The following is a 12,371-nucleotide window of genomic DNA, read 5'->3' on the forward strand; positions in this document are numbered from 1 at the left end:
TTTGGCTCACGTGGTTCTGACTGCCATATGCATCTCTAAGAAAACTATCCTCTTGAATTGGAAAAATAGAGATACTCTTTGCATCAACCAGTATAGAAATATTTTGTTAGATCATATTACACTTGATATAGCCTCTGCTTCCACTTCAAATCAATCTTTCTGGGCGATCCTCTGTACCTCTCGAGGGGGGCGGGGGCTTTTCTGGTCGCAGTCTCCCTGGGGTTCCTGTGGTCTGGGGCAGCTCCTGGATCTCTGGGACTCTGAGCTCCCTCCGTCTCCTGCACATCTTTAGGGGGCAGATCTGTGGCCCTTCACACTCTCTAATGGACGCTCCTATAGAGAAACCTTACATAAACAAGCACGTGTACAAACACAGGCAGAGCCGGATTAAGCAAAGGCAAAGTAGGCACGTGCCTAGGGCCTGACTGGCTGGATGGGGCCCAGACAGAGGAACAAAATTAAAACTAAATAAATAAAAAATTAAATGTACAAATGTCCTGTGATAGAATTTGGAGATAGGACTCCTATCTACAATTTATTTCAATATTTATTAATTAACTAAATATAGTGACAATGTTTATCTTAACCATAGACCGTTTCATTGGCTACGTCACAATAAGACGCCACCCAATCAACGACGTCAGAGATGCTGTCAGAGTGAGAGCGGGACACAACAAAGCTAGCAGGTGTTTTTGAGTAGGCTAACTTTCACGATGCTTTCGGGTGCGGCAAAACGTAAAAAAAAAAAAAATGAAGAGGAACAAAAGAAGAGACAGCGGGGGGCTTTACAGAAGTTTCTGTCGGGCTGCTCAGGCAGCCGTCCGACAGCTGTGAACATGCTCGAGTCAGCAGAGCCAGAGGCCGGGCCCAAGTCAGACCCGGAGGAGACACGACCCGAAGACGCGGTGGAAGATGCGGCGGGAAATGCGGCGGAAGATGCTGTATCGCCAACGCCGTCAACATCAACGCCATCACAGAAGGACGAACTGGAAGAACAGCAGCCAGCCAGAAGTGAGCCCAATATAGTCTTACAGGAGCCTCTAGACCCAGAAAGGGTATTAACAACTAGCTACCCATCTGATCCTACAAAGTGGTACCAAACTGATGACACAATGCGTGAGTACTTTGCACTAAACCATTCCTCTGAAAATATTGGATATTCTTCGGCATCACAGAGGAAATCTGGAGACATAAACCGAAGCTTAACCAAGGAACATTTCTTTAGACGTGTTTCTGCTGTGATTGAGGCCCTGTGATCCTGGAAGGCTAAAGATTATCCCGGAGTGGAGAATGCTAAATGGTTTCCATGGTAAGTGTTGCTGGTTTTATTAATTATTTTTCAAATATTTTTATTATTGTTCAAATAGCAAAACAATAAGTTCACACTCAGAAAATTGACACAGAATTTCTGATTCAGCAGAGGCAAAAATAGCCTGAATGAGCATAAAGCAAGATCAAAACTCTCAAGATAATGTTTTCATTTTATTAAAATACTTTCTTTTAAGATTATAGATTGTATTAAATTTATACTGTAATAATTTAAGCTGTGTGTTTATAGTTTGTTTTTGCGCCTTTAAACATGCTTCAGTCCATTCAAATGAATCTGATTTTTCTTGAATGTCTTTCCACTGTCATGTGATTAATTTGTCAACATTTATAAATGTTGTAAGCTATTGCATTTAGCAGAAAATCTTTTTAATTAAATGTAGTGATTAAATTTAAACAGAGCAAAAAAGAGACACATATTTGCTCTGTTTACATAGTTTAATGACACCTTGTGGTTATTTACTGGTACCGCCTTGACAATGGCACTCCAAATCGATAAGATGAGGATAATTTATTAGCATTTAATACAGCTGTGTAATGACGTATAAATTATTAATATCAAAAAATTGTCTGATAGAATGTTTAACATGCAACACATGACTTATTTTGGCATACAAACAACCAATTTGTAACCAAAGACTAGGCTATGTAAAATGTGAATTAACTTTTATAAGTAACTTTGGTAAATTTCAGATTTCAATTCATTAAATAACATCGATGGAGGGGGGCCCTAAAAATGCAGCCTGCCTAGTGTAATTCATTTATTTAATCCGGCTCTGCACACAGGCGCTCACATGGTGCTCTCATAAGTATGGACTTGGGCACGTTCAACACATGTCTTAAGGCTATGGTGGGCACTTAATGCACTGCGATTTATTATCGTGTGATTGCTCAGTTAAACAATGTTGATTATATATTTCTTCATCAAGTTGATGCAGCGATAGCTTGATCTTGTTGTATTGTTGTTGTGTCCCATTTTTTTCTCTTTCTGCAGGTCTAGCAGCAGACTCTTGTTCATTATTGTTTGGTTTTGTGGAATCCCCCCCACCTTTTGTTTAAAGTATCAGGTGTGACATTAAAAGCAGACGCTTTGATGCTCCACCTGAGAGTAAATCTGTAAGTCACATATGTCAGACTCAAGGCCCGCGGGCCAGATGCGGCCCGCAGAGCATTTTTATGTGGCCCGCGAGATAAATATCAAAAATATATTAAAACTGGCCCGCTGGCCGATTTTACCGCAAAGACTTCAACTCCCGTGATGCTTTGCGGCGTCAGCACGGAGCCGACGAAGCCCCCTCCTTTGTTTTTTCAGCGCCTGCTGCCGGTGTCTGCAGCTCTGCTGTCTCAGACAAACTACACTCCTCTCACTCAGCGCCGAGTTCACTCAGCTGTTTTCTGACGTTGAAGTCCAGAAACGGAGATTCTAGCCGCTCAGTAATGTGTTCACGACTGAAAGAGAAAGTTTTCCAACTAACGTCCAGACAGAGCCGATATAACTCCAGCGAGCAGCGACACGCTCATACCAGCACGGCTCTGTGGCTGCTGTCGTTGTGTTTCCTCCCCGACACACAACAACGTGGTCAAGCTGCTCAGACATGTTCAGCAGCACAAACCTATGTGAGCACCTGTTGTCATCTAACGTTGTCATTATTATGATGAAGATGAACAAAACAACAGGAGTCTCCTCCTCAGCTCAGATCAACCCCATGATGCAGGTATCTGGCTGGAACAGGTGAGCATCACAGTAAATCAGTGGAACAAACTGAGCTTTGAATATGTTGGTTTTATGCTCTTTTTATGCTCCAAAAAATGAAAGTTAACAGGTGAGATGTTGCATTTTCATTTATGATAAAATGATATTTTTATTTTGTTGTTGGCCCGTGAGAAAAGATTTAACCTACAGTAAACAGGAAGTGGAAAGGCTGCAGATAGATGAATAGAATAGAAAATCCCTTTATTGTTCCTCAGTGGGGAAAGCTAGACGTCACAGCAGCGATGACACGTATTACAGGAGAAAAACAGGAGAATAAAAAATAAGAAAAATGAATAAACAAGAAAACATAAATCCTGAATAGATTTTAAAAATGCTGATTATACCACAAGTAATGAATACCACTGATGCCTTTTATTTAAAGGAGACATAACATGAAAAACCCACTTTTTTTATCCATTAACACAGTGTGTTTCACATTTTAAGTGTCTAAGTGAGCAAAAAGGCTTATATTATTCACTGGAGTTGCTATTTAGATATTTAATAATTAAGTTTTGGGCATATTTGTCCACCCGTTCAGTTTTTACATTATCCATTACGTCAGTAATTAATTTAGTCAGGATAACTACCAAATATGGTAATGGCCCTCGGCTAAACACAGAGCCAATCCGCCATTTTTTCTTCTCGCTAAGATTTTTTGTAGTCCTATTGGGAAAATGCAGAATGTCTGGTTATTTTAGCCACACACAGCTCAAAACTGTTCCTCGTTTTAAGGAAGGGTGGTGTGGCAGTATTTAAACCCAGGAGCTGATGACACTACTGCTAAAAAAACACAGAAGAAAAAGTAGTGTGTTTGTGTGTGTGTGTGTGTGCGCGCGCGCGCGCGTGGTTCGTTCGTTCCTGTCTCCAGGCTAGTAAGTACCGAGGGCTTCATCTATCTAAAAGGAGTCATTTGCATCTGAATGTGGCAGCACCGGGACACAGCAGCAGAGCGGTAAGCTTCATATCACTCTAAAATGTCGACAAACTTTACTTTAGATTTACGGGCATTAGCAGCACTAAAGCGTTAGCATCCGGCTTGCTATCGCTAGCACAGTATGCTAGTAAAGTTAGCACCCAGATCAATGTGGATTTGGCTGATTTTCGTGGAATAAAATGTGATTTCTGATCAACGCCTTCTTTTACACCAGATGATAACCTCCCACTGATTGTAGCAGCAGAGAGCCTGTGTGTTGTTCTACGTGAGTGTGATGTAATCTTAGCATCCAATAAATAAAGTCCCATATCAGCTAAAATGCAGCGTGACAAAGTCATTAAAGTGCGTCAACACAGTGGATTTAATAGTTTTAAAGAACAATCTCTGAGTGGAGTGAGGTTAGTTTTTTGTCTCACTGCAGATATAAAAACTAACTTTATCAGTCAGACGCAGCAAAGCTCACCGTCTGTATGAGCGTGAGCGTCGGAAAGCTGATAAAATCGGCTGTAAAACAAAAGTAAAAATGTTCCTTTGCTTTTTAGAGTCAACATCCAGAAGACTGGAGCCGTGTTTCACTGACAGGCTGTCAGACTAAAGCCCTGATGAGCTCAGCCGGGACAAACTGGTCTGATGTTTAGGTTAGTGAAGATCTGCTTCTCCCAGATGCTAGTAAAAAATAATTTAGCCAGCTTGCTAATGTTACTTTTCTTCTCCTCTAAGGAACACAGAACGTTCAGATGTTGGCATTTCACGTCACCTACTGAGGAAGACCCACCAGTAAAGAGACGGTCTGGACCAGACCAAAGTGAGTGATGACACACCTCAGCCACCCTCATCATTAAGAACACCTCACCCCCTGAATCACTCCGTCTGATGACAGCAGAGTGATTTATTTGACGTTTTACTTGTTTAATCTGTTTAGAAATTATTGAATTACATTATTTTCTGTAATCGACCATCTGATCTGGATGTGTGCAGAATAACTTTCCCCAAATTCAGCAGCAGCTGGCCTGTAAAAACAGCTGCAGCATGTAGTAAGTCTGTCTGCACTGCTCTCTAATGAGCTTCCTTTCATAAGGAATCATTTGTATAATTTTAGTGTCACTATTTTATTACATTTGTAAGAATATGAAGTCACTGCAGCAAAGTGAACTTGTGAACAAACACAAACATGACTATAAACATGAAAGCTAAAGAAACAACTTTCCTAAAGCTGCTTGTAAACAAAATATGTCATTAAAGTTATCGTCTATCATTGCAGAATATGGCGATGACATCATGGAACTGGTCTTTGGAAAAGTTTTCCCTGAACCAACTCCATTTCTAGATGAGGTAGAGAAGATCTGCATCTCACCAACCCTCTGGTCTCAGAGACAACAGAGGTCTCCCACTGTTATCCAGGACCAGTTTGAAGCCCACATACTGCCCCTCCCTCATCATCAGGAAACATCAATCCGTATCCTGAGGACAACAGAAGACGGCAGGAGGACAGGAACTCTGAGACCTAGACACCACCAGCACCGAGACACAAAGCACCTGTGTGCACAACGCCTGTTTAACTACAAAAGCCTGTTTATTATATTGTTCTACTTATTTGCTGTGAGGTTAATACTTAGAAAATTTGTATATTAATGTAAACAATTAAAAAAATCACTGATTGTATGTTTTCTTTTAGATGTAATGGTCCAAACTCAGCCTTGTAGACATTTATTGCATCCTGTAGGTAAATACACAGAACAGGCTCAGATCCAGGATGATCCAGCATGCTCTTCTTCCATTCTGGCTGTTAGGGATTGTATCAATAACTCAATGCCTACTGATGTTTCCACCTAACGGTATTTATTTAGAATGCAGGTAAGATTTAACTATATTTGTTAGCAAAGCAGACTGATCCTGGGAATTTCACTGCAGCACTGATGTCCACCTCTCTGTACACATTAGAGAGAATTACCACTTTACAGCTAAACACATATTTAATAAAGATATAGGCTACGCATTGCAGACAATAAAAACAAAGTTGTAAGCATTAGAATTATAATGATCACATTAAAGAACATTTGGAGGAATGTTCTTTATTTTTGACTCGAATCTCAAATCTTTAAATTAAAATGTAACTGCTTTTTATCCATTTTCAGCCATTAAGACACCCAATATAAAATAAGACTACTTATAAAATTATTTATAATTATATGTATGTGTATATATATATATAGATAGAGATCTTAATAAAATGTATTCTTTTAATGGTGTTTTAATGAGCTGTATCATTTTTTAAAACATTTTTTATAGAAATAAATAAGCAAGCAGCATTCCTTGTGTGTGTGTGTGTGTGTGTGCGCGCGCGCGCGCACGTGCCTGCTAGCTGGTCCCTCCGTCGGCAGTGACGGGTGTGTGTGTGTGACTACAGACAAATGCATGAGAGAGTTAGCAGCCTTGAAACAGCTTGATGAACTACCCTCCCCACATGTTTTAAAAATGCTAATATGCTATGCTAAATCTGCTATGCTAAATAATGATTTCTCTATAGAACTACAAAGTCCGACTGGGGGAGGAGAGTACAGGTCTGCACTATGGAGGGGGGCGGAGTTTACAGCTCCTCCTCCAGTTTAAAGAGACAGTACCCAAAAACGGCTCGTTCTCAAGACTTTCCTCAGAACAGGGGTAGATGAGGGTCTGTAGAGCAACAATAATGAGGAAATCAGACCAAAGAACTGCAGTTCCACTGTATTTAGACCCCAACTGAAGGATTTAGATGTAAAAAGGAATAACTTAAAAGCATGTTATGTCTCCTTTAAAACTGACTTGCTCGTGTGTAATTTGGTTATTCCACATTCAGTGTTAATGCAGAAATATGTTTGTTTCCAAATTTAAAGGTTCAAAATTGCATATATGTTGATAAAGAAAATGTGCAAATTTGCCGTCACTTTTTCAAAAATATTAAGTTTGGCCCTCGACCCCGTCCCAGAGTTTCATTTCGGCCCCTTGTGAGTTTGAGTTTGACACCCCTGCTGTAAGGCTTGTCACCAGCATTCAGACATCAATTCTGTTTGCTTCACAGCCAGACAGGACGGGGGGGGGGGGGGGGGGGGGGGGGGGGAAATAAAATAAATAAAAAACTCTACTGAGGAAAGTTTGTTCAGAATATGAGTGAGTGAGTTTGTCAAGGATGATCTTGGAATGATTTCCTACCGTCTTCCTAGAGGATTCATAAATCTGTTAAATGCATGTTGAAGAACCAAGGTGTGGTGAGAGAAAAGGCTTCTTAGTGAAGCTCAGGTTAAACTAAAACACTGGTGTTTCCTGCTTTACTCACATTCGTCTTTCTCCTTCTCGCATTTCATTGTCATCCTCACTGTTACTGTAAAGGAGCTATGAAGTGAACTGAAGCAGTTGAATTATAATTTTTTTTCAAGAAAATCTTTTTCCAGTAACTGGCCAAATTTAGAGTTTATTATTCAGGGAAATTTTCTGTTTAGCAGCAGAATAATGCTTGCTAATTTAGAGATCCTTTAGATAATCATCAGCTAGTGATTCACAGAGAAGAACAAAGCCTCCCGTCTTTATTTCCAAATACATTTCATAAAAAAACTGGCTATTGTATAGTACACAATGATCAAATTACATGACAATAGACAGATTTTCTGCTGAAGGCACCATGAACAGCCTATCATTACCCAAAGCACTCCAAGAGTCTGCAGAGAATGCTGTGTAAAATGAGTTTTTCTCCCTTTGTACATAGTAATCCAGCAAGAAAATGACGGAATAATTTCTGACTCGCAGGTAAATTTCTTGAAATCCATGCAGGAAGAGCTCAGAATAAATGAGTGTGTAATATTTTTGGCTGGATCAGAGACACGAGTTTTTCTTTTTAAAACATCATAAAAGGTTTATCCAGGAACCATTTTTCTTGAAAAATTCCTGCTTGCTCACTTCTCTTCAGTCCAAATAAGAAAAAAAATGAACATTCTGCAACTGTTTGCAAGTTTCATAGCAGAAATTATGTCAAGGAATCGATTTATAAAATATCAAAGTAGGAAAACCGTAATGCAAACACTACATCTGACATCCATGCAAAGCTGTTTTCGTTTTCTGTTTCAATCCTTTTTACTTAACAAAGAACAAATCCAAGAAACATCTCTAGCCATGTAAAGTGTCACCCTGACTAGTCTCACAGGAGGCTGATCTATGTCTGATGGGCATGTGTGAAGAGAAGACAAACAGATCACCTGAGCTGGGATAATTTGAAATCTGGCGGGGAACTCTCAGCACGATGCCGATAAACTCCTCTGATAGGACACAACAGTACATCAGGTTACTTCGATAGAGAAAGAGGCTGATGAGGGAATGGGAGGACGATGAGAAGATGATGGTGATTGCAGGACACTGATTGAGGTCAGAGGTGGGCTGGATGCCGGGGACTTGTGACAGGCTGCATCAGAGGTGGTGCAACACCTTGTTCATGTGGGAAATAGCTTTCTTAGGCAGAAACGGAGCAGGACTGCTGGAGGAGACTAATTTTTTTTTACAGTAAAATGATACAAATGATATTCTCTCCTCCTACAGCAAACATCATTTTCTTAAAGTACAGTAATGTTTATCAAGAGAACCATTGCATTGTTTGCTGTAAGGCTCTTTTCTGCAACTCTCTCAGGTTCATATTTGACTGTTGAACTTTATCAACCTCTTCTTATTCATTCTGTACTGTAAAACTAACATATTATATTAAAATAATTCTCAATAAAGATATAGTTTACATTGTAGGAGCAGCAGATTGGTCTAGTGGCAGAAAGCTAAAAATGATCAATTTTGCAGAATCCTGCAGGGTGGCGGTTAACATTTTTACAAGGCTATTGCTACGATCCTTTAACCCTGATGCGATGTTGTGGAGTTGCTAATGCTAACAGTGAGCTTCTACTAAGACATGCTCTGCTCTCTACTGGAAGCTAAATCAACAACAGCTTTCCCTGCCACAAGCCAAGATGGGTGAGCCCATGAATGCAAATTTTCTATCAGTGGCTAATGCAGGAAATAGGGTTAAGGCTAGTTTTACTTTCAGCATGCACGTTAAACTCAGAATGACTGGAAGGATTCCAGAAATAACACATTTTATTTATTTGTCAGTAAACCTCTGTTTTAAAAGAGCATTTTGTAAAAATTTTAAATTGAAATAATCCCAAAAATAGTCTAATGTCTCAATCGTGTTGCAAGGAAGACTACATAGAAACAGATTTCCTTCTCAGCCGGCTGGAGGGTTGTCAGTTTTTCTTCTATTAAAAAAAATATATTAAAAAAACTAAAGAGGAACGTAGTAACTGTTTACAATCTGTGATCATGTGAGGTGGCTGAATCTGACCTGAGCTAACGCTGCAGCACCAGCGTTTTGTTATTCGACACTGACCGAAAAAAGCTTCAGAGTTGTTTAAAGAACAGCATTTTGTAAAGACCCTAAGGCAGGAGTGACTCAGAAGTTATGTCTTGTATCCCTAAGAAGTCTTTTTTTGTTTGCCTCTAATATCAGGTGAAGCAGGCTAGAGGCTAACATTGAGCTAACAATGCTAATGATGAATCATTTGATGAATTTTTTCAACGATGAGAACGGGAGAAGGGGCTCCCGGATGCCCCTCCGCGACAGACCCAGTTGGACACATCATGGACTCCTGGAAACAGTGGAACTAGATTTGTTTATCTCAGCTGTCAGTGGAGGACTCTGAAGACGTGTCACTATTCGTGGTATTGGTGTCAGGTTTCCTGCTCATTGGCCTTGGAGGCTACCTGGCTTACCGGAAAATTATAGAGCTGTCGAGGAATATTGGCCTGATCCCGGAGCTCAGAGATGGTTTGCACCGCGCTGTGAATTCACAGACTCACATAATTGTCGAGATGATTCGTAAGTTTGGAACTTTGGCCGAGATTCATTATTGGCACAAAAGATGGATGCCATCAAATAGTAAATGGCCTGTATTTGATATAGCACCTTCTAGAGTCATGGAACCCCTCAAGGCGCTTTACAACACAATCAGTCATTCACCCATTCACACACACGTTCACACACTGGTGGGGATGTAGCCACAGCTGCCCTGGGGCGCACTGACAGAGGCGAGGCTGCCGAGCACTGGCGCCACCAGTCCCTCCGACCATAGGCGTCATTTTAACCGGGGACGCCGGGGACATGTCCCAGGCAAAATTTGTGATTGGCAGCTGTGTCCCCCCCACTTTCAAAAAAGCCTGTTGATGAGGATTTTTGTTTTACCAGCTCAGATCTTATACCAGGGGTCGGCAACCTGTTCCCATCAAAGAGCCATTATTACCCGTTTCCCACAGTAAAGAAAACACTGGGAGCCACAGCGGCCGCATCGTTGTGGGCGGGGCCTACCCTCAGACAGCAGAGAGCTGCTCACAACAGGTGACAGCAGCCGGTACCATGGGCGTCGCACCCGTGGGGGATGCAACACCCACACTTTTCCAGCTGTTTTGCTCACCTCCACACCAGTCTGGTTTCTTTAGGTCGCACTCTCTCTGTTTGCCTCATCTCCTTCTTCACCTCCCCTATTCTGACAGCCGATGTCGGGTTCAAGGAGAGCAGGAGAGGGAGGGACAGAAGAGCTCGACTGAATTCATAATTTTACATCTTGACATTAGCTGTACAAAGTCTGAGTTTGATAAAGTGAAGAACAACAATTTGCAGAGGTTTATAACAGGCGCAGCACCAGGTTTTCATTTTTGGGTGGGCCACGGTAATTTTGGACGGACCTTGATAAGCAGCGACTTAAGTGAAGCAGGCAGGTCGCGCTAGAAATTTTAGTTTTAAAAGACGTCATAAATGTGTTTCCCCGTCATTTTTATTTCTAAAATATGAAGTAAAAACTCCCAATTTAATTTTCATTCGTCATTAATATGTAGTCTACACCCGTGCGTTAAGTGGACCATCTTCCAGTAAAAGAAAAGCATCCGGCCCACCTCTCCAAATGCGTAAAATGTGCATCACAGCCGCTAGTTAGGCGCGCAGCGCGCACCGTCAGCTACGTCAGCCCAGACAAGAGCAGAGCAACTAGAGAAAGAATAGAGGATAATTTTGTCTGGATGTGGATGGAGATTACATTTTACAGCAGCCTGATCATCATTTAAATACGTAAACCATCACCTGTCTTCTAGTCCACGCTATCAGCATTATTTTAATTTGTGTGTGTGTGTGTGTGTGTGTGTGTTTTCCAATTCAAACACTGGTCTAACCAACCAGACCAGCGTGTCCAGTAACATATTAATGTTACAATTAAACAGTTTCACTTCATGTAGGCTAGGAACATTTCACCTGCCGTAGCCCGACCGCTTCTGCTCCACATGAACTTTGTGCGTGACCAAATGTCTCTACAGGTGCTTTCTGAGCTGAAGAGGCGATTCTGCCTCAGACTGGATGCGTCATGCGTCTCCATATTGGAGACGGGAACAAGCGCTGTTCAGCCAAACTTTCATAATTTCATAAAAATAACATTTTCCAAGTGACACATCCCTCAGAGAGACCGGGTTTCCAGACCGCTTCAGTGGGAGGAAATCAACCAGCATCATTGAGTTTATCCATCAAAATAAACAGTCAAATGGAAATATCTGTAACCTGCCATTTAACTGTTTTGCCTTCCTGTGAAGATTGTTGCAAAGAGAAACAACTAAACCTGATTAACCCCAGAGCCACGCGCACTGCGCTGTTCTGACCGTAAATGAGGAGGAAACGATTTAATCGGATCCTTTTCTTTTCAACATGGTTTAATGTAAAGTTTCATTCAGTAAAAACTTTAGTTACACCAATCTAACGAGACAGAGTCTGGATTTGTATTCTGAACAGTTTAAACATGTTTAAACGGAGACATGCGTGACGTGTTTAAAGTCCGCACCTGCTCCGCTATTATGGAAATTAAACTAACAGGATGAATAACATGAACTTATTTTAGGCACAGACAACATCCCCACACTTTTGAAAAGCTTGCAACGCGCCTGGTCGCTCGTGTACGTCAAAGTTGTCTTTCATAAAAAGATAATCAATAAAACGATTAAATAAAGTGGATCCAGAAGCTGTAGCCCGTCTCTGCCTTCAATATTCACACTATTGGTGGTTTTACTGAGCAGGTGCCACTTTTGTCATACGTTTCTTTTTAAAACATGTTTAGACTGTTCAGAATACAAATCCAGGCTCTGTCACGTTTGATTGTTGTAATTAAACTTTGTAGGTGGGGAAGGTCAGAAAGCAGCTCAGAAGTGCCTATGATTACGCACAAGCGTGACGCGTCAACCCAGTCTCACAGACCGGGTTGGACCTGTTCAGGTTTACGCAGACAATCTTTACATTTAGAATTGGCATACAGGTGT

At 41.1% G+C, this 12,371-nt stretch overlaps 1 protein-coding gene and 1 long non-coding RNA gene across 4 annotated transcripts in view; one reads left to right on the forward strand and one right to left on the reverse strand.

Moving 5' to 3' along the window:
* ncanb (neurocan b) overlaps window positions 1-12,371 on the reverse strand; it is a 248,084-nt gene that overhangs the window by 13,263 nt on the left and 222,450 nt on the right. The window contains exon 15 of one of the 3 annotated variants that reach the window (XM_070554098.1): window positions 7-345. The exons of the other annotated variants lie outside the window; for them this stretch is intronic. Within the exon in view, the coding sequence (XP_070410199.1) occupies window positions 146-345 (200 nt within the window). The 3' untranslated portion in view covers window positions 7-145. Of the gene's footprint in view, window positions 1-6; window positions 346-12,371 lie in introns of those variants that run through there. 3 annotated transcript variants of the gene reach the window in all.
* Window positions 3,893-5,461, forward strand: LOC139071544 (uncharacterized). The gene is made up of 4 exons (XR_011521394.1): window positions 3,893-4,031; window positions 4,556-4,651; window positions 4,734-4,818; window positions 5,275-5,461. It is a non-coding gene; the product is annotated as an uncharacterized lncRNA (long non-coding RNA).

Source organism: Nothobranchius furzeri, chromosome 8 (assembly GCF_043380555.1).
Source record: "Nothobranchius furzeri strain GRZ-AD chromosome 8, NfurGRZ-RIMD1, whole genome shotgun sequence".
Taxonomy (NCBI): Eukaryota; Metazoa; Chordata; class Actinopteri; order Cyprinodontiformes; family Nothobranchiidae; genus Nothobranchius; species Nothobranchius furzeri.